General features: G+C 35.4%; 1 protein-coding gene across 6 annotated transcripts in view; it reads left to right on the top strand.

Moving 5' to 3' along the window:
• FAM184A (family with sequence similarity 184 member A) overlaps positions 1–23778 on the top strand; it is a 130435-nt gene that overhangs the window by 77611 nt on the left and 29046 nt on the right. For all 6 annotated transcript variants that reach the window (XR_006299043.1, XM_043592214.1, XM_043592216.1 and 3 more), the window contains exons 8-10: positions 2238–2359; positions 3029–3179; positions 21790–22002. Coding sequence is in view for 5 of the 6 variants with exons in the window: in XM_043592214.1 (XP_043448149.1) it covers positions 2238–2359; positions 3029–3179; positions 21790–22002 (486 nt within the window). In the remaining variant the exon portion in view is untranslated. The remainder of the gene's footprint in view (positions 1–2237; positions 2360–3028; positions 3180–21789; positions 22003–23778) is intronic.

Genomic DNA, 23778 nt, shown 5'->3' with positions numbered 1-23778 from the left:
TGGTAAGCATTCAAACTCTCATAGGTAGCAACTAAACAATGCTCTGTCACCTACAAATTTTGAAAGGCTCTGCTCCCTTCCATTCTCACGGAGCAGAGCAAATATTTAGATTCCCTCAGAAAGTGGAGAAAAGAATCCATAACAACTAAGCGTATAGTTTCCAGAGAGTTCTTACTTTTCCTTCAGAGAGGTGATTTAGAGTGTGGGCTCTGAAGTCAGATTGGCTGGGTGTGATTTCTTGATCCATCGCTTAGTGTGTCACTTTGGGCAAGTTACTTATTCTAAGCCTCAATTTACTCATCTGCATATTGCAGGAGGGGGTAATAATACACCTCACACCACTACTGTAATAATTAAATGAGGTAAACCATTTACAGCACAGTGCTTAGTAAATATCAAGCATTCAGGAAACATTGCCTTCTATTAATATTTCAAATTTAATTTTTGTAGCTTAGTATTGGAATCCGTTTCATTTCTCTAAGGTCCTTGCTCATATTTACGTTGCTCTTCTATCAAGTAGTGGAATATACTAAGTGTTGTAAGCAAAACCTTAGCAACTGTCCATTTTTTTTGTTCTGCTGGACAGTTTTGATTGAGAAAATACAGATACTGCATCACAGTTTACTTCAGCTTTAGGTAAGCTCTTCAACAGCAGGTGTTTTCTCTGGATGTGAGTTTTTTCCCCTCCTCCCTGCTGAGTTTCGGTTGTGTATTACATAAATGAACCCATCATAAAATGGATATTGATCCCTGAGTATATGTCCAGTTGTTGGTTGATAACCTGTGAGGGATCCAGACATGGATAAGGCATGACTCTCTGCACTTAGGACGTTTTAGGCCACAGTTGGGAAATAAGGAGTAAGATTCTGATGACAGTGATGATAATATTAGTTTAACATTTGTAAATCTGTAGTTGGGAGTTTATAGTTTCTCCCATTACTCAATCTTGCTGAGCCTGTTTCCTCACCTGTAACCTCCCCATGTTGCTATGAGGATCCCATGAGCTGATGGATGTGAAAACAGTTGGGGAAAAAAGCAAGTATTTTCTTTACTTCTGTTCTTACCCCACTAATGTCTGATAAAGTACTTTGCATTCAGTAAAAGAAATACTTCTTAAGTACTTCTACCTCATTTAATGCTGCCTGTGGTGGAAAAAGTAGTAGTTCCTAGAGGCAGAATACTTAGTGAAAAGGACGGTTGGCTAAGATGGCCAAACCCAATTTTCGGAATTTACTGCTATAAGCCGGGTCACCAGTGTAGAATGGCAGTTTCAACATTGGCTTGCTTCTCTCCCATTAATCTGGACATGCCCCTCAGCAGTGTTACAGCACATGCAATTAGTAAGTGGGTGATCCAGAAAGGGTCAGTGTTAGAACAGAAGGAAGCACCATCATCTGTTCCTCTTCTGTGGGAGGCAGAGAGCAGCTCCACTGCTGGCGGGGACTGATGGTAGCCAGTGTCGTCCAAACAGTCTAGCCCTAGGCTCCGGAGAGCCACTTGATTGATGCTAATCTACAGGGCTTTCATATATTATGTTTCCATAACACTAAACACATGGATCACTGTTTTGAAGTTACATAATAAAAATAGTAGCCAAAATGTCTTATAGTTATTTTAATCATGTCAGTGAAGTATAATTGTAATGCTTCAGCTTTGGATAAATAGCAGACTTTTGATTATAAATATGAATGAATTTGAGGAACGTATCTATGTAACGTGTACATATATGAAGATAATAGATACCCATGATATGGAAAGTTTAGTTAAGATTATTGGGGTGCCAGGTGGCTCCGTCAGTTAAGCATCGACTCTTGATTTTGGCTCAGGTCATGATCTCATGGTTTGTGAGTATGAGCTCAGCATCAGGCTCTGTGCTCATAGCACTGAGCCTGCTTGGGATTCTGTCTCTCCCTGCCCCTCCCCAGCTCTCTCTTTCTCTCAAAGTAGATAAATAAACATTTTTAGAAAGATTATTAATTATGCTAACTTTAAGCTATTTAAAATAATTTGTTAAATTATAAGCCTTGATAAAACATAGTTTGCACAAGGACATTTAAAATACAAAATGTGTGCCACATACTGTCAGAAAATCTTCAGTAATTGTTATAGATGGCACTATCAGTTATTGTGCTGTAAGAATTTAAAAGTGATAATGCAAGCACGCTGCTTATTTGAAACAACCAGCAATAACCTTGCTTTTGAACACTTGTTTTCACTGAAAAATTTTTGTTTTTCAGGGTGAGCTAGAACAAGAAAGACAACAGCATGAAGAAACGCTTGCTGTCATGAAAGAGGAAGAGAAGCTCAGAGTAGACAGAATGGCCCATGACTTGGAAGTAAAATGGACTGAAAACCTTAGGTACATTTCTTACTCTGTGATGTAATCTTATCAGTACAGATGTGCAGGGGCGCCTGGGGTAGCTCAGTCAGTTACGCATCCAACTTCATCTCAGGTCATGATCTCACAGTTCATGAGTTCGAGCCCTCCGTCGGGCTCTGTGCTGACAGCTTGGAGCCTGGGGCCTGCTTCGGATTCTGTGTCTGCCCCCCACCCCTCCCCTGCTTGTGCTTTGTCTCTCTCTCGCTTTCTCTCTCAAAAAAAAAAAAAATACGATGTGCAAAGATGTTTTTCTGTTATATGGCTTACATTGTCTTATTGTTAAAATCATAGGGACAGTATTTTTAATGAATTTTTTTCATGATTAGATGCAGAGAAATTGAAACTCTTTTTTTCTGCTTGAATACTTTTTCTCATTTTATTTTCCTGAATGTAAAATACTAACCTCAAGTCAGAAATCTTATTCTAGTACCTGTTCTGCCATTGTTAACTGACAAATCAATGATCATGGGTAAGTTACCAACTTGCTGTATAGTCCTGTAAACCTGACTAAAATCATTAGTAACTCTTATTCTGAGTTGACTTTTGAGGAGGATTAATTAAATATGTAGAAAACCTGCGAACAACTGTATTATAGCTATTGAGAGGAATAATTCTCTTTAAAAAGTAAAAGTATTTGTTTTATCTTAGACAAGAGTGTTCTAAACTTCGTGAAGAGTTAAGACTACAACATGAAGAGGATAAGAAGTCAGCAATGTCGCAACTTTTGCAATTAAAAGAGAGAGAGAAAAATGCAGCCAGGGATTCATGGCAGAAGAAAGTAGAAGATCTCTTAAACCAGGTAATCAGTAGTCTCTACATTATGGAAGTTCATTTTCCTTGACATTCCCTAGCTAGGGAAATATTGTAAAATATTGTTTGTTAATTTCATTGTATTTTTGGTTTTTTTCTATAGGGCAAATTTAAAAATTTTTTAATGTATAAAATCAAGGAGACATATTTGTTAACTTGTGAAATGTTGTGTTAAATAATGTTACATCGGGAGCCCTAAATTCTGAAAAGAATTTACATGTTTTTGGTTTAATATTTGAACTGAACACATCAGGGATTTTTAAATGGGAAGGTTACCCATATTTTGAGAGTATAAAAATTTTTTTTAAGCCATCAGATATCATTTGGGTCCCGGAAGGTAAAATTTATTAAATGCATCCTGATTGCCTAAAACCATACCAGAAGTGAGCAATTTCCTTCTTTCTCACTAAAAGGATATTGCCTGTTATGCTTCAAAATGTTATCAACAAAAAGTAGTGATATTCCTAAATCTATCTTCTTATGTCAGGCTCACTTATTTCCATTTTTAACTATAATTAAACGAATGTGCACATTTTCACTCATTTTATACAACTTCTAACTATGAATTCTTAGCATTCTCCTGCAAAGCCAGTTATTAAATAAGACTGACTGCATGAGTCACCAGTTGATAAGCAAGTGCAGAGCTTAGACGAGAAGCAGCTCCATAATTTAGTGCTAGAAATCTACTATTATCTTTCTATTTGTGATCATGATGAATTTCACAAGAAACAGGAAAGGCTTTCTGTAAGATAATTTATTACATAGGTACATACATATAGTATCTTTCAAGAGTTCTTGGGGCCTGCCAATTTGTGTCTGTTCTCTCATAATAATTAGTAATGTTACTTTAAAAAGGGAGTATATACATGAATATTTATGAGTTTTTGTGCCTTTGAAACTCAGACAAAAATAAGAAGGAAACAACTCTCACTAGAAGTTGGGCACCATGTTAGTTAGCATTGTGCTTAGGTTACCTTCTGTACACTTATTTTACATTCCTATTTAGAGACCTAGAAGGACAGATTCTGGGTACAGTGGTACTACCCCTCTGTGATGTTCTCTACTTAAAAAGATGCAATTAATTCAAATATATGATAAAAAATAACCCCCCCACTGAAAGTCTGCCTTGTTTTTCAATCACAAAGTATTGACTAATAGACATTTTTTGGCTGGGTTTAGCACTGTAAAGAGGACCTACCACTTCTCCCACCTGTTTTCTATTATTATTTTATTATTCCTATAATCTCTCTTATAATTACCATATTTCATGCATGCTTCTCTGACATTTTTTTCTCCCCTCCCCGCACCCCGATATCTGGTCTGTGTTGTTTATCCCTGAAAGGAAATAATGCTTTGCATATGGTTTTAGTTCTGTGTATCATAAAATAATTTATTACATAATGGCTCCAATTTTTGCCAGCTTTACAGAAAGAATTTTTTTGATCAATTTTCAAAGCAGGTTAACCATAAATATCAATATAACCAGGAATTAATTGCCTCCAAAGGTGAAACTGATCTGTGCTGCTCTATGCCATCGGTCCATTTCCAAAATTATAATGTCTTCCCCTCTCCCCCCTTCTAAAATACAAAGGGCATACACATTACCCTAGGTAAAACTGGCAAATGGCTGTTGCAGCTCAGGATCTTCTGTGCCTGAAGAAAGTTAAGAAAACAATTGAACAAAAGATTCTACATTGAAGTGAAAATGGTATTATACTATCAAAGTTGCACTTTTTCCAGCTATGTGGGAGGACAAAAACTTCTAGCAGGAACAGCAAGTTGTTTTTTTTCTTTTAAGTTTATTTATTTATTTTGAGAGAGAGAGTGCAGGGGCAGGGCAGGGAGACTGAATCCCAAGCAGGCTCCACCCTGTCAGCACAGAGCTGGACCCAGGGCTCAATCCCATGGAGTGTGAGGTCATGACCTAAGCTGAAACCAAGAGTGGTAATGCTTAACGACTGAGCCATCCAGGCGCCCCAGGACCAGCAGGCTTTTAATGGAACTTTGTTATGGACAAAAGAACCTTTTCCTCCTTCTTGGCCCTTTGGATCTTGTTCTGTTGGTTATTTTAGATGGATTCCTAGAGCCTGTGCCCTACACCTGCTCTACGGCTTTCCCCTTGCCTGATCCTACCAAGCCCTGTTCCTCATACTTTCCACCCCCAGCCCTGAGCCCTACAGCCATTTCACTCTGCAGTCCTCACTCATCCCCTTATCCCTAGCACTGCCAGGACCTTTTGCATTTAGGGAAAACAGACCCACCTTGGGGTTTGTGACATTTAAAGAGTAAGAGTGGGGAACAGAATTGGAACAGCCAGACCTTAGGCAGAAACATATATTATGAAAAGTATCAGAGGATCTGTGTTTTCACATATTTTAACTATTTCTGAGTGAACTGAAAATAAGTCTATCTTTGTGCCTTGGTTTACCTGTATTTCATTTTGCTTAGAGCAAAGAAGAAATTTCTTTCCTGTGAACTTAGTCTCTTGAGAGTTAAATTTGATTTAAACTTATCTATCAAGAAACGGGTAAAGAAAGGCCTAAGAATTTCACTTTTCTTCAGATGTTTTTCACTTTATCAAAATTTCTCAAAGCTATTATTTTTATTCTGTGCTCTAATTTCATATTTTTAGTTTTAATATTTCATGGTGTTCTTTTTTCTGTCCAGTGATTACACCTTAGTCCAAAACTAGGTATGCTTCCTGGGCTAATCAGTGTGTACATTTAAATTCCTTTAAAATAAAAGAACTACATTTACTCTTCAACTGTAAAGAAAAGTAATTATATAGAGTCATCTGTGATCATATTTTTTCTATTTATGATCCTAAGATGTGATATATTTATTTCACCTTGTTTTCAGGGCAGATTTTATTTGGGGTCCAACTTGATGACTTTATATTCCAATTCTCTCATTCAGATCAGTGGACTGAGAAATTTGGGAGAGACATGGACTGTTCAGACATAGAACTGTGGAACTTTGTTGTTTGGGTCTGACTCTCCAGTTTGAACTTTGAGGCCCCAAGGTTATTTAGCTGGTGATAGCCACCATTGTATATGACAAAGTTTTTACCCTCCACATATCTACAGTCTAATAGAGGAAGATTTGTATACAGATACCTACAGTAAAAGTCACTGCAGTGAGTGACTGACTATAAATGGTCTGGAGAGTCTGTACTATAGGAGCAATGATATGCTGGGTCTGGCTCCTACCAGCTCACATAGTTGTGATTGTGTACAGGCCTTCTCAGCTCCATATTCTGGGACATGTTGGTGGCTGGGAGTATTTACACCACAAATATCAGCATGTGCTACATATCAGGGCTTTATTTTTCAGAGAGCCTACATCCTTATCAGCTTACTGCTTGGTGGGAATATGGAGTAGAGAAAGAGTGACATAGCCAAAGTGATTGGGAAAATTTTCATTAAAGAGGTCAGCTTTAGTGTGACTTTCAAATACGGTAAAGGATGAACACAAATATTTTTACTCATTCTATGTTTTATTGAATATACTATTATTTCCCAAGCACAATGTATAAGGAGTACAGAAAAATGAGGTGTGGACAGCTGGGGAGAGAGGTCATTGTGAAAAATTTTGACTTCCAAGCATAGGAGTTCAGAGTTCACTCAGTAAGCTATGGGATTCTGTCAAAGGTTTATGGATAGGAGAGTACCATGTTGAAAATTTCATTTTAGGAAGCTTAATGTGGTTGTGATTTTGAAGTGAGGATGAAATGGAGACATCTCAATAACCTACAGTGTCTGAAACAGAACTCTTGAATACACATGATGCACCCAACCATCACCCCTCAACAGAAACCAGACTCCTCCTCCTAGACTGTGCTGTCCATTCACTGCTCAGCCATCTCTGACTCCTCGTGCTGTGCCCTCAATCAATTCATCAGCATTTCCTGCTGCTCTCCCTTCAAAGTACACCTAGGATCTGATCATTTCCCAGCATTCCCTCCCCTACCAGCTAGTCCAGGCCACTTGCAGTTCTCTCCTACACTGCAAATGGAATCTGCACTTGGTCTTCCTGCTGTTTCTCTTGTCTGCCTACATATTATTTCCCAACCAGCCAGAGTGATGCTTTTAAAATGTTAAGTTGGATCATGTTACTCTCTTGCTTCACACTTTCCACCATCAGATTATAATCCACACTTTTACTGTGGCCTGTAGTAGCCTTATGATTTGTCCCCTACCAACATCATCTCCTGCCACTCCTTCCCTTCCTTTTCTGCAGTCCTGCTGGAAGACTTGGAATTCCTGGAACACACACACACACACACACACACACCAAGCTTACTCCATCTCAGGGCCTTTGCACCTGCCTCCACATGGAACCCATTTTCCCTAGATCTTTATGGCTTTCTTTCACTTTGTTCAATTCTCTGCTCAATCTTAACTCTTCAAAAAGATCTTCCTTAGCCACTTTCTCTAAAATAGCATCCTCCATCACTCTGTGTCTTCCTATTCTGCTTTGTGTTTCTTCAAAACATTTATTACTGTATAGCATCATATTATTTACACTGTTAGAATGTAGTTCCATGAGAGCTGGGCCTTTATCTGTGCTATTCACTGTTGCACACCCAGATGCTTAAATTCCCTGGCATATAGCAAGCACTTGATAGTTGTTTGATGTAGTGAACAAAAACAGACACGGCTACTGAAGAGGCGTTTGTCAAACATATGAAGTACAAATAATTCTACCCATTTAGGACCTGAATTAAGTTTATTTCATTGAGAACACAAGGGAAACTATAAAGAAAAAAATCAGGTAATTTGATGGAATACTTTGGTAAAGGAGAAATAAATGTTAAAGTTGACTAAATTTGAAGCCAGAATAATCAAAAGGAAAAGCATCATCTGAGAGAGGGAAGTCATGAGCTCCTTAACTGGGGAGAAGGGGGATGATGAGATGGTCAGTTCGGTTTTAGATGTAGTGATTCTACCATCAGAGGAAATTTTGGAATTCTTCACACTCAATTGGAAAGATCAATGACATGAATGAGAAGTAGAGCATTAAAATAAGTGCTGGGGACACTTGGGTGGCTCAGTCGGTTAAGCATCCGACTTGGCTCATGTCATGATCTTGTGGTTCCTAAGTTTGAGCCCCGCATCGGGCTACATGCTGACAGCATGGAGCCTGGAGCCTGCTTTGGATTCTGTGTCTCCCTCTCTCTCTCTGCCCCTCTCCCCTTCACACTCTGTCTCTCTCCCTCTCCCAAAAATAAACATTAAAAAAAAATTTTTTTTAATATTTCAAAAAAAAAAGTGCTGTTGATCAAGAACAACTGAGAAGCCAGCTTCCTATGGCTGTTGCAGACTGTGTGCTGATATTAATTAATTAATTAATTTGTTAATTAATTAATTAATTTGTTTATTTATTTGAGAGAGAGAGAGAGCATTAGCTGGAGGGTGGGGGGCAGAGAGAGGTAGAGAGAGAATCCCAAGCAGGCTCCACCTGCCAGCACAGAGCCTGATGCAAGGCTCGAACCCATGAACTATGAGATCATGACCTGAGTCGAAGTTGGACACTTAACACACTAAGCCACCAAGGCACCCTGAAATAATTCTAACCTTTTTAAAAATATGGCTACTGAAAACTTTGTTTTTTATAAGAAAATTTAATTTTTTAACATTTATTTGTTTGTTTTTGAGAGAGGGCATGAGAACAAGGGAGGGACAGAGAGAGGGATAGAGGATCCAAGGCAGGCTCCTTGCTGATAGCACAGAGCCCAGTCCAGGGCTTGAACCCACAAACTGTGAGATCATGACCTGAGCTGAAGTCAGATGCTTAACTTACTGAGCCACCCAGGTGCCTCTGGCTACTGAAAACTTTTAAAATTACACATATGGCTCTCAGTTATAATGCTGTTAGACAGCAATGGTCTAGACTATTTAGATCAAAAACTCAAAGTAAATTTGGCTCAGTGCTCATTTTGCTAGCTCCATCTCCTAACTCTTAAATTAAGTTTTACATTAGGAAGGAATTCTCTTTAAAAATTGCATTTCTGCCTACTGAAAAAAAGATTATATTTGCATCAGTTTTTATGTTTTTTTAATTTTTTTAATGTTTATTTTTTAGAGAGAGGGAGAGACAGAGTGCTAGCAGGGGAGGGGCAGAGAGAGAGAGAGAGAGAGAGAGAGAATCCGAAGCAGGCTCTAGGCTCAGTTGTCAGCACAGAGCCCAATGTCGGGCTCAAACTCAAACCACGAGATCATGACCTGAGCCTAAGTCAGATGCTTAACCGACTGAGCCACCCAGGCGCCCCTTATGTTTGTTTTAAAAGAATAACAATACTGCCTTTTAATGGAAGAACAGATACAAGTAGTTTCTGAGGTAGAGATTAGAAAGAGAGCTGGAATAATCATCTCTTCCCAGCTAGCTCAAAGACCTTGACAGAGCCCTGAGCAGTGATAGGACATCAATGAAGCTGACCCTGAAGGTTCTGAACCCTCTCCCTAGAAATTAGGAGAGCAGGAAACTATCTAGAAAAACATCAGAGATCTAGCTTGAGCCCGGGGAGAAGAGATGACTGGAGTAAGGAAAAGGGAAGTCAAAGGAAAAAGCAGAAGACTGAAGTGTAATAAAACATAGAGAAAAGCCACCTAGAATAGAGAGTGAGAATAGCAGGCAGGACCCAATTTTGCTTTCTCAGAAAATGTGCAATGGAGTTAAAGTCTACCAAAACCCAGCCAACATCCATTATCTTCCATACTTTTAGTTCCTGGCTTCAAAGTTAATATGCAGTCTTTTCCTTAGTAAATATGGAAGCTTGTTCTTCATTTCTCTTCAGTCAAAAAAATTTATGATGTTGGAGCCCCTGGGTGGCTTAGTCAGTTAAGCATCTGACTGGCTCAGGTTATGATCGCATGGTTTGTGAGTTCAAGTCCCACACAGGGTGAGCTCAAGCCCCACCGTGGGTGAACACAAGCCCTGCTTTGGTGAGCCTTGCTTCTCTCTCTCTCTCTGCCCCTCGTGGGACTCTGTCTCTCTTTGCCTGTTGCTCACTTGCACCCTCTCTTTCTTTAAAAAAAAAAAATAATAATGACATTATTTTAACTATATTATATCCTCTTTTATCAGACTTAAGTTGTTAGTGTTCTTCATCTTGAGATTTTTTTTCCAAGATAAATAGTACTAAATTGTTTTCTGAATTAATTCACAAATCTAAAAATGTTTCATTTTCTTTTCCCTACCCAAACCTCCCTTTTTAGAAGTTTATCCAGTTCTTAAATTGGTACCTTTAGGAGAAGAGACTGAAGAGATGGAACAATGATGCCTACACCTGGCTTTAAAAAGAGATGCTTAAAATACTGGGTAGTGATTAATGTGTACTAAGCATATATAAGTTCTGCAAAATACTATAGTAAGACCTTTGATGAAATGCAGAGCAGTTTGTGCCTCTTTCAGAGGTAGCAGGACCCAGAACACATCTGAAAAATACTTACGAACATTGAGATAGCACTGTAGTAACAAATCAACTTAATATATTTCTATTTCATATGACAAGGTACTAAAAAAAAGCATTTTGGATCTGAAAAATTTCAATGGGTATATGATTATACAGTTATTTAAGATAATCTCTGAGGAAAGTGTTAAGAATTATCTAACATTAGCTTGTCTCTAATTTCATTTATTGTGTGTCTGTTATTACTACTTTAGTTTAAATACTGAACAATTGTTCATGAATTTTTCTTCAATATTTTGCTTTAGGAGAATTATTTTTTTTAATTTTTTTTTTTTTTTTTTTTTTTTTGAGAGAGAAAGAGCACGAGCAAGGGAGGGGCAGAGAGAGAGGGAGACACAGAATCTGAAGCAGGCTCCAGGCTCTGAGCTGACAGCGCAGAGCCTGATGAGGGGCTCGAACTTGTGAACCACAAAATTATGACCTGAGCCGAAGTTGGATGCTTAACCGACTGAGTCACCCAGGCAACCCCGAGGATAATTATTAAAGTTGTGATTTTCACTCTTAAAACTTAAGTTTGTTGGTTGCTTTTCTGTAGATATTAGTAAAACTTGAAATTAATATTAGAAAAGGACTTTACATAATTTGCTTTAAAAAATTACCATATTATATATTAAATATTGAATTTTGGAACATTTCATTAGGCTTTAACGTATTTTACTTGAATTGCAGTGTAAGATCATTGTACCTACTGTTTCAAGGAAATCAAAAATTTGATAAATGACGTTTCTTGTTTTAGTAATGAGAATTTTATTCTGTCGACATTTGATGACATTTTGACATCTGTCAAAAATTTAGTGCTGATAACACCATGTAGTGTGCTAGACCCATAATGGAGTCATAATAATCTCTGCCTTCCCAATGCGTATAATCTAGAAAGGAAGGAAAATAGAAATAACAGTTGGATACATTAACTCATTATAACTGTAGTATACAACATGTGTACCATGGGAACCTAACATAGTCTGGAAACTTGGGGAAGGTTTATTTGCCTATAGGATCCTTTACATAAGACCTGGAAGAGAGGCAGGAATCAGGGAAAGAGGAAAAGAACAGCATCCTAAGCAGAAGGGGACATATGTGCAAAGGCCCTCAGGCAGCCCCCAAACACCTTTGCTCTGGAGAGTAGAGAGTCAGGAAGCTGGGGAGGTAAGCAGGGTTGGATCACTTGGGGTCTTGTGATCCCCAAGGCTGGGAGTTTATCTAAAGAGCGATGAGGAGCTGTTGGAAGATTTTAATCAGGAGTATGAAATATTCAAGTATTATAATTTCAAAATTCTGCAGAATGGAGAATAGAATACAGTGGGACAAGTTAGGTGCCATTCAACAAATATCGTTCCCTCTTGTCGGTCTTTGTTTTGATCAATATTTTGAGGAAATAGTATATTTGGTATACTCACTAGTTCATTTCTGTGAGAGGATTCGTTTCGAAGTCTTAGAATCTTTTGGCCTCTGTCAACAGGATTTTTGCATGATTTGGATGTATGTATTTTTTCTAAATAACTTTTTTCTTTTTAACTTTGAAGCTTTCTTTTTACTGCTTATGTTATTATGGGGGAAAGGAAAAGTAAGGTAGAGAGTAGCAAAAACTAAATAATAAAATTCCATATCATTCAGTCTTGAAATAAGCATTCATTGATCCATTTACATTTTGCCACATACCTTTAGGCACTTTGGATACAAACTGTGAATAAGACAGTCATTGTCCTCCAAAAGCCTGTAATTCAGTGGATTTTAATATTTATATACCAATATGTTTACAAATTGCAAACATGTAAAACCTTGTGCTATTTTCTAAATGAATAAACTCAGGTTTAGAATAAATGTGATGATTCCTAAGAGCATAGTTTCTTACATACAAAGCTCTAAATTTCTTATTAAGCACAGCAACTTTTTGTTTTCTTTCTCACTTATCTGAAAGTCTGATTATATTCATCTTTCAAGAAAAGAAATTCTGAGACACATTCAGTAGGCTTTCGATGTTGAGAAATCAGAGTGCTATCAGTGGAAGAGGATGTCCTGAGGCCCTTTTTACTCATCTCAAAAACTAACAAGAAGCTTAAGTTGTTTTAAAACAAATGAACTATTATATAGGGCATCAGTTTTTATCAACATGGATCTTGCTTATATAGAATGCTTGCTGAGTAACATCTTTGCATACAGACTTTTAGTTCATCCAATATTCTTTCAAGCAGACATTTACTTGGGGAATCTCATCTGTGTTATGGCATAAATACCATCTATGTGTCAGTGACTTCCAAAGTTAAATCTCTAGCCTTGATATCTTCACCTGAACTCAAAATCATTTGATTGGATAATTGGCATCTCAAATTTCACGTGCCTGACTCAGAAATACTGATTCCCAATCTCCGTCTGCCAACCCATCATCTTCATTTCTTGGCACTGCTTGTGGCTCAGAACAGAAACCGAAGAGTCATCCTTGATTTCTCTTTCCTTTATCTCTCATGCAATCTGTCAATCCTATTTATTCCACCTCTAAAACATACCATCAGCTTTTATCTACCCTAGTAAATACTGCGCCAAGCTTCCTATCCAGCCTCCCCAATGTCACTTTTCTTCAGAAGTACTCAAAGCAGTCTTTTATAATGTAATCAGATCTTGTCATTCCCCTCCTTAAAATTCTCTCGAGGCGCTTCATTGAATTAAGGCTCTTATTCTGACTCCTTTATTGTCCTATAAGACCCTAAGACATCTGGCCCCTGAAAAATCACCCATCTTTTGTCATCCTCACAAACCTTCCCCCCAGCACACATATCATATACACATGTACATCCAGTCACTCACAACTCACTTCCACCTCAGGCTCTTTGTGCTAGCTAATCCATTTGCCTGGACACACTTTTCCCAGGATCAGTTATCTCATTTTGTGGCTGGCTTTTTCATTGATTTCAAGTTCAAATTTCACTTCTTTCAAAAGATCTTTCCTTACCATCTACCCAATATCACTTCCAGTCATTTCCTATCACAGCAATCTTTTTTTTTTTTTTTATTGTAGAATACTACAATGTCATCAACTTCTTATTTTTGAATTTGTTTTTTGTATGTTTGTTTTATGGTCTTATTCAACTCTCTATATCACTCTGTACTTAAGATTATTTCCTAGAATTTAATAGTACCCCAATAAAGATTTTTTAGTTGAAAAACTAATCTTACTTCATTTATGTATTAACCAATTAGGGTATTGTGACCCAATAGCACTAGTGCGTTTCCCCATTGCTGCAGACAAGTCTGTGATGTAAGTCACCCCAGGTCACAGCTCAAGGACCATATCTTTTGGTTTAGATATTTCCATGGCCTGTAACAGTGTGTTGACAGAGGCAGTACCCATGTGAGTTTAGATTCCAAGTGTTCAAATACACTTCTGTTGTACAGAATCTAAAGTCTAGAATTCCTAAGGGAAGACCTGGCATGCCATTTTGATATGTTGTGTTAGCCTAGCTTATCAATTAGTTCAGGAATCCTAAATAACATACATATTTTTGTCTGATGATATCTTAAAGAATGAAAAATCAAATCTACTTCCTAAGTAAATGCCATACATTTTAGGTTAACTTCTAGTACTAGAACATCACTTCTGAGAAATAAAAGAAGTAAAACAAACAAGAAAAACAATTAAAAGTCCCTTAGCTTTTTGTAAATTTTGTAAAGTCTGGAGAAGTGTCTTTTTAGTATATAAAGAATATTGAGTATGAGAAAGCATGAAGAAAAAGTAAATAAAATTAATATGACATGTATATAAAAGAAAAAGTATATATGCATTTACAAAATATATATTATGTATATTATGTATTCTGTATGTAATTTTATGTATTAAATCAATGAGAAACTTTAAATTGATCAGTTATGGAATAACTAAATAGAAATTAATCTTTTTTTTCTCAGCTTATTTTTATAACTCTGATATATTTGTATCTTAAACTGTATCTTATATTAGTCTAAATAAATTTTTTACCAAATAAAAACTAGTTTTAGCTTATGACACACCAAGGAATAATCACATTATGAAAGAGAGAATTATTTTCTGTCTGAAAATTTAATTATAGTGTCCAAAGTAGAAAGTATTCCACAGGCACTTATTTAAATTACTAATATAAATTTAAAATACTATTTTGTATTTTTAGAAAGCAAAAAAAAAAATGAGGCAATTAAAAATGAAATCACATTTTCTCTCATATTTGGGGAAAGAGAGGGTGTGGGTATTTCCAGTTGTTTTATATCACTGAAAATTTCAATGAACTTCTGAAAAATGAACCCAGATCATAAATAATTTTGCCAAATATATCCTAGAAAATAGGACTGAAGAGATATAAAAGCATCTCTTCTTTCTTTCCCCTAAATATAAAATCAGATTATTAGTAAATGTTCACATTTTTAATGATTATCTCATATTTATTTTTGGCCCCCAAATTATATAGTCAATCAAGTTAGTGTTTCAGTTCTCATCTGCTCATTTCTCTTGAGAAGTCTTTCATGAGCTTATATCAGTACTGAGTATAATGCTTTGAAGCATTTTATATTGTAGATTTCTGGGAGGAATTTAGAACAGTAAGATTTCTTCTACGTCCTTCAATAACCATTATCTTTCCAACTGAATTCTGATTTATATGTACTGGCCTTCAGTATTTTGCATAGGTAAGTCTGCCATCCCACAAGCATCAGATACTGTCTTAAGGGACTACAGATAATTTAGATTGTGTGTCTTAATTTTTTTGGTCTAATTCCTTTCTGAAAAACTGTTTTCAACTTATTTTTCTTGAGCATATTATAACTAATGTTCTGTGTTTTACTCTCCCTTTTATATTCCTCTTTCTTTCACTTAGTTGATTTCTGAATGTTTCCCTTTATTCCTTTGATCTTTTCTTCCTAGCGGCACTCTCTGGGTGAAGCTTTGCATAAATCTATCAACAATGTAAGTGAACGGCACTTACAATTTGTACACAAGGGCATGTTGCACTTTTGATTTTGCATAAATATCATCACTGCTTTACAGCTTTAACTTACAATATAAAAAATACACTTCGGTATTCAATAAGTTATGTTTCGTATATGGGTAACAAAAGCTTCTAACTTTCAGCCATTTGTTTGTGTATGTGCATACCTCTACCACATTGTATTAATAAGCAAATTTTTATTACAAAGCCAAGCAAGATTTTACCTTTCAAACATAGAATTCATTATTTAAATTACTCTGAAAAATATTTTTGAAAACTGTTAACTACTTGACTGTCAAAACAATGGAAATAAGTGTAAATATATTTTTTCTTTTGGTAAACTAGTTTATTTTTTGAAAAAGTAATATCAATTAACAGGTGTTAATTGTGAAGGTTCATGAGATTCAGGACATATTTTATATTTTGATGTTGTAATTATGAAAAGATTTAAGTGAAATGAAGTAAGTCCCTTTCCTAGGAATTGCCAAAGCTATTGTTTTTACTTAAATATGCAGAAATTAAGCTTCAAAGTAATATTCCAATATAAACACCTCTTTAAAAAATTTTCATATATAATATGAAAAGAAAAAATGAAATTTATGTTTACCGTTCCCAACATTGTTCTTTAAAAAAAACAGAGCTGAAGATCTTTGAATATTTTTTTGATATCCTAGGCCAGAGGTTCACCAACTTTTTCTATAAAGCACCAGATGGTAAATACTTTTGGCCTTGTAGGCCCTGCAGTTTTTCTGGTAGCTACTTGACTCTGTTGCTGTTGTAGGATGAAAGTGGCCATAACAATATGTGAACAAATCTGTGTGGCCATGTTCTAGTAAAACTTAATTTACAACAGGCTGCAGTTTGGCAACTCCTGTCCTAGAGGACTCAAAGCTTGAGTCTAGAGATGTCCTATAAAATTTTGATACTTCTGGAGTGAAACTATTTCCTCATACCTTTCTAAATTATTTCTACTATGCAAGAAAAGACAACTTTATCTACCTTTAAAATTAAACTTTGCCTATGGAAAGAGCCCAAATGTCCATTGATGGATGAATGGATAAAGAAGATGTGGTATATACATACAATGGAGTATTACTCGGCAATCAAAAAGAATGAAATCTTGCCATTTGCAACTACAGGGATGGAACTTGAGGGTATTACGCTAAGCGAAATTAGAGAAAGACAAATATCATATGATTTCACTCATATGAGGACTTTAAGATACAAAAGACATGAACATGAAGGGAAGCAAAAATAACATAAAAACAGGGAGGGGGACAAAACAGAAGAGACTCTTAAATATAGAGAACAAACAGAGGTTTGCTGGAGAGGATGTGGGAGGGGGATGGGCTAAATGAGTAAGGGGCTTAAGTAATCTACTCCTGAAATCATCATTGCACCATGTGCTAACTAACTTGGATATAAATTATAAAAAATAAATAAATTATAGAAAGTTAAAAAAATTAAACTTTGCTTTCTACCTAAAACATAATTAGAAATACATGAATACATTGAACATCATTTTTAAAATATATTTTTAAAAATTTTTTAATGTTTATTTATTTTTGAGAAAGAAAGAGACAGCATGAGCACAGGAGGGGCAGAGACACAGAATCTGAAGCAGGCTCCAGGCTCTGAGCTGTCAGCACAGAGCCCAACACAGGGCTTGAACTCACCTGCTGTGAGATCATGATCTGAGCCTTAGTCAGATGCTTAACCGACTGAGCTACCTAAGTGCCACTAAAAAATGTATTTAAAAATAAGCAACAAAGATATTTATCCCAATGTTGGTGAAATAAGACTACAGTTAGAAATTCACATATAACCTAGTAAGGATTTGGGCATGATCACTATATTAATCCAGTCTTTTTGACAAATATACTGATTGGGATAGAGATAAGAACCCAAATAAGGTAAGATTATTGTCAGAATTGTACTTCAGAATACTTGTGACAACATAGTCATCTTTACTTAAATAGTTATAAATGGAAAAACTTTAAATTGAAGTTAAATCAATTAGTAACTAGAATGAGAATGCCTTGATTCATCCATATAAAAGGTAAAAGGAGTTGGTGACACAATGAAATCCCCATTAATTCCCTTTGGTAACATCAGTCATTGAGGATCAGCTCTTCTAAGTTGTCCTCATCCAAACAAAACATGACCGTGTCAGTGTTGTTCAGCAGAATGAGCAACTACCCACCCCCTCCACACATTCTTGCCCAGCCTTCCATGCAAACAGTTGTCTGCTATATACTGTCTTGTTCTAAAAGACAAGTGGTTATTGAGACCTTTGTCCTTTATAAAAGCTGTCTACTTTCTTTCAACTAAGAATGAAAGAGTGATTGGGAACATACTGCAGAAATATCTTAAGGACATTAAGTAGGCATTTTTGGGGTTCTTAATTGATAAATTCAGTTTATAGGTCTTCTTAGAAAAATACCAAGAAATTATGAACAATTGAGAATTTTATTAGAATGGTCATAATTTTCCTAAGCTTAAATTTACTTTTTTAGCTAGACTCTTCAAAAATAGCAAATTAGTGGTTAAAAACAAACAAACAAAAAAAGGAGCTAAAATATTCAGGGACCTTCAGATGTTTTACATGAACATTTATAGAAGTTGTTGATATAGTAATAAGTTTTCTCTAATCCTGTGTTAGCAGTTTTTAATGCTGCTTTATATATTTGAAAGTATTGAACTGATATCATATGGTTTAGACTTTCTTATAATTTGTGTTGACTTTTCTTGTCAAAATTGTTAAGTATTTTGGCCTAACATAATTCCATATTCCATGTTGACATCCTATCACATCCAGTACTTCAGATTTGATTCATTTTCTATTTTGAGGGTGTTTTTTCATACACCATTGTGAAGGTACAGAATCCTTGTGAAATTGCCCCTAGGAAATAGATAAAACTTTCCATTCTCCAGAAAAATGTATCCATATGTTTTTAATTTTAGTCTTTTTGAAAAGTTTACAACACTTTATATTTGAAAATATATCAGCGTTTTAAGTGGTAGAGGTCCGAGGGTAGCAATTTCTATTGGCCTTTAAAACTGTTTGCAAAATATCTCGTAGCTATTAATCAATAGAATATACTATATAATTCATATCCAACTCCTGTGGTAAGAATTTTTTAAATTATTAAAATTCTTTTCTGAAATAAGGATTCTTTTGGTTTATTTAAAACCAACAAAGCAAAAAGCATTAAAATTTAAAATTATAACACATGTAAATAAACTAATACCACATAACTAGATACTTTGAATATATAATTTGAACAACCATTCTCATTCATTTATGAGAAATGGCTTTCTATAATTCTGTAATAAAAGTACTGATAAAGATTGCCTATACTATTTGATGTGAAGTCTTTGTTCTCTTTTATTTTGAATTAATGAAGTTTTATATTAATTATGTATTTTCATAAAATATACTCAGCTGTTTAAGTTACAGCTATACATAAAAAATTAGTTCATTTTACGTTGCTTTGCTCATTATTTCTGTGTTTTAAAGTGCCATGTAACTGTCACATTGAATAAAGGCTGATAATTTAATGCAATGCTACTAACTTATTTATAAAATGAGCGAAATAAGTTTTGATGCTGCGTTGCATGATAAAGGCTTTCTGCATATAATTCATCTTATGGTATTGAGCATGAATCTAGAGATTTTATATAGCCTTAACATTATTTTGGTGTGCTTTTAAAGTTAAGAATACAGAATATCTAAGTATATTTGAACACTAAATTGCATGATAATGTCTTTTTTGCATATTCTTTATATTTTATTGAATATAGATAACAAAAATTGATCTTATATCCCAAAATGAAAAATAATACTTTGGAATTTTTTCAAGGTAAACTATATTATTTTGTAAAATATTTAGATGTATTTCATTTAAGCTAGAGAGGTTTGAAAGTGTCCTTAGATTTTTTTTCTTTTATAATTTTTTTTAAAGTTTATTTATTTTTGAGAGCAAGAGAGAGAGGGAGACAGACTTCCAAGCAGGCTCTACACAGCACAGAGCCCAACATGGGCCTCAAACTCAGGAACTGCGAGATCATGACCTGAATCAGAATCAAGAGTCGGATGCTTAACTGACTGAGCCACCCATGTGCCCCAAAAGTGTCCTTAGATTTTAAATATGTTACTGTTCTATTACTGTGGTTTATCATTTTAAATACTCTATTTCTTCATAAGTTTCATCCTTAAATAGTTAAAATGTGAGTCCACTGTAGTCCAATTAACATATGGGAGAGCTCTTTTTGATGCACTGAATTTTTGAAGTGAGTATTGCAGAAAATAAGATGCACTGCTATGAACTGATTGGCTTCTTACTAATCTAAGTGCACACTTAATTAAAGGACTGGACCCATGGCTACTACTAGTCCATATGGTACCTGTGTGCAAGTTTGAAAAACATGCCCCCTTTCTTTGAGTGTATGCAGATGCATACGAGGGCAGATAGCTTAGTGAGCAGTTTGTTCACTGGTCCTTACTTGGCCAGGGGTCAGTTAATCACTTTGAAAATATCAATCATTATTCTACATGTAACATGGTCTTTTCCTAACATTTCCATATATGTTCTAATAAGTTATCACTAGAGACAAGGGTGTCACATGGGTCCCCATGCTGGGTATGAGACAAAGGTTGAACTTGGGAAGAGAGTGGGCAGGTAGGTGCCTTTTCTGTTTCAAGGGCCAGCTAGCTGGGAAGAAAATGACTACCAATTACACATTAGTTTTCACAAACAACACATTTTACCCTTTTGTAATGTACTTTTTCTTTCTGGACTGTCCTTAACATTCATTTCATCCTGATTTTCTTTGTATAAAATGGTGAGAAGTCACATGGTATAATTTGTCTTAGTCTTCCTACTCTACAAGTATGTCCTTAGCTGCTATTGTAACATTCTCCTTATTTTTTGCATCTCTGATGATTCTCCACCCTTTTTCTTTCCCAGGTCCCTTTTCCTTTGTGAGACATGTGAGGCATCCTATACCTGCCTTTCATCAGTCAAAAGAATATCTTATCCCATTTACAAAACTCACTTTCCTCTCTCCCTTAGTCTTCTTGGCCACAGAAACTGTTTTACTTGTATATAAACACATATAGCATCTTAAATTAATGGAATACAATTGACAACTTTTTGTCTGGTTCTCCTATGTTCCTTAGCTTCAAACTTCTATTACAATATGGTTGAGTTATCTAGTTCCAAGTTAGATTTTCCTGTGTATGAGAAGAGAAATAGATCAAATTAAATGGTTATATCAAACAAATGACATATGTATATATACGTATACATGCGTTTGTGCTTTTATTCTTTAAAAGGGACTCAGAAGCAATGCAGACATTAAGGGTGATGTCTGTTTCAAAAGGAGTGACAAATCAGTTTTCCATCGGTAAAGAAAAGTACCTGACATTGTGAGGATATAAACAGAGGACTGTGGGATGTTTGTGGTTTTAAAAAGCTTGAAGTTTACAAATTGTTTGAATTAAAATTCAAAAGTGAACATCTTTTTTTTTTACATAAGGATTCTAAACCATAAATGGAAAAATCTTTTATAAAGAGTAATTTTTTAAATCCTCAAAAAATCCTCAAAAACCATTTATTGAGCACTTATTACATGCCAGGGGCTGTTCTAAATGAACACTACACTAATGTGTAGTAACACACTTCAGCTCACACGGCCTGGTGAGGTATTGGTCTAATAAGTGGCAGAGCTAGGATTTTAACTCAGAGCCCCCATTCTTAACTACTCAATTCTACCACCTCACAAATCAGCAATTTAACTATTTATACTATTTCCTTGAAGGACTGTAACCTAATAAATACATTAACATTAGTTGTCCTGTTTTTATTTCATATTATGAATTTTCATAGCACTATAACACAGGTGTTCACTGTATTTCTAAATGTCGGGTGGTCTTTAGTCCACAAACTAAATACCAATAAAACTGTCTATTTTTAGGATATTATAAATAGAATTACAAGTGGTGATACCTAAATATTAAATACTTATAATATATTGCAAAACATTTTAAGTGGATACTTAAGGCAGTTATTTTACTTTAGTTAATATCTTGGAAATGCTTTTTTCCCTTAGATTGGAAATTTGTTGTGAAGTATGCCTTGTATTTATTCTTCATTGTGTACCATTCTGTGGCATAGATTTCCTTGCTGAAACAGAATCTGGAGATGCAGCTTTCCCAGTCTCAGACTTCTTTGCAACAACTGCAAGCCCAGTTCACACAAGAGCGACAACGACTTACACAAGAGCTTGAAGAATTAGAGGAACAACATCAACAGAGACATAAATCTTTGAAAGAAGCACATGTCCTTGCATTTCAAACTATGGAAGAAGAAAAGGAAAAGGAACAAAGAGTAAGTTTAATGTGATATATGTTCTGAGGTATCCGACAGCCTAATAATTATAAGCCTTCATGTTCTTAAGAATTCATTTTTTGCCTCCAAAAAATTATATATTGCTTTATTTCATTGTGTTTTCTAGAATTTTTCTTGTGGGGGTCAGAATGATTAACCATACATACTAGTTACACAGATTAAACTAGGGCCAACATTTTATTTCTGTTTTCCACCATAATGCCAAATTCATGCTATGACCGATACACCATCTGGTTTGTCGTATAATTGATGGTGGTTAAATAAATTTAGCATGGTCCTACTGAGCTGTAACCACTGTAATCACTTAATACTGTTTTGAACTTATAATTGCCTTTCATCAAATTTTTCAGTTTTCTCTCTCAGGTTGGATCTACAAAAGGCACAAATATCTAAGGAATTTATATTTTTTATCCCATATTTTTGTCCTCAGACTGCTGCCCCTCCTATAAAAAATTCACAATAAAATGAAATTGGAGACATTTTAAAATAGTACAATTCCCTGTATACCTCCCCAAAGGCTATGTGAATAACTAGTGATACAGAAAGATCATACAAAAGACATTTAAATCAAATAGATACATTATTCTTCTTCTGTGTAAGACACTAGTTTGACATGTCGTAGTGTGATTAATTTTGGTTCAGTTTATTTCTTAACACTGTATTTTTCATTTTATTCTAACCACTTTATAATTAAGATAAAATATTTGATAGAAAATGCAGTTTTACTAACAATAATTTGCACCATATATAGTAAATTAATGATATAGGTTTTTTTCTTTAAAAAAATTTTTTTTAATGTTTTTATTTATTTTTGAGACACAGAGAGACAGAGCATGAGCAGGGGAGGGGCAGAGAGAGACAGGGAGACACAGAATCTGAAGCAGGCTCCAGGCTCTGAGCTGTCAGCACAGAGCCTGACATGGGGCTCGAACTCATGGAGGGTGAGATCATGACCTGAGCTGAAGGCAGACGCTTAACCAACTGAGCCACCCAGGCGCCCCAATATAGGTTGTTCTCAATCCTTTATTTGGGTGCAGGCAACTATTTTAAGAAGTAGTAGGCTGTAAAGAAATTGTTAAAACAAAATCACATTCCATTAAAAACAACTGACTAGCCTATCCAATAAATTATAGTCTATCGATCTTATCTGGAAAGTTAAGGAAGTTTCATTGGTTAAAAATTGGGCCTTATTTCCATTAACCATGATGAATATAGATGCGACAACTGTGAACAAAATATTAGCAAACCAAAATTAACAATACATTTAGAGAAATCCATACATCATGATCACATGGGATTTATTCCAGGGATACAAGAATGGTTCCATATCTGCAAATCAGTGTAATTTACTGCATTATTAAATGAAGGATAAAAATCACATGATCATCTCAGTAGATGCAAGGAAAAGCATTTGACAAAATTCAACATTCATTTATGATAAAAACTCTCAACAAAGTGGGTATAAATGGAACACGCCCTAATATAATAAAGGCTACCAGTGACAAAACCACAGCTAACATCATACTTAACAAAGAAAAGCTGAAAGCTTTTCCTCTAATACCAGGAACAAGACAAAGAAGCCCTCTTTCACCACTTTTGTTAAACATAGTATTCCAAGTCCCAGCCACAGCAATCAGACAAGAAAAAGAAATAAAAGGCATCCAGATTGATAAGGAAGAAGTAAAACTGTCACTATTTATAGATAACATGATACTATACATTGAAAATCCTAAAGAATCCACCAAAAAACTATTA

This window comes from Prionailurus bengalensis, chromosome B2 (assembly GCF_016509475.1).
Source record: "Prionailurus bengalensis isolate Pbe53 chromosome B2, Fcat_Pben_1.1_paternal_pri, whole genome shotgun sequence".
Classification (NCBI taxonomy): Eukaryota; Metazoa; Chordata; class Mammalia; order Carnivora; family Felidae; genus Prionailurus; species Prionailurus bengalensis.
Note: the sequence above shows the minus strand (reverse complement) of the source record. Positions and strands in the feature narration are given on the sequence as shown.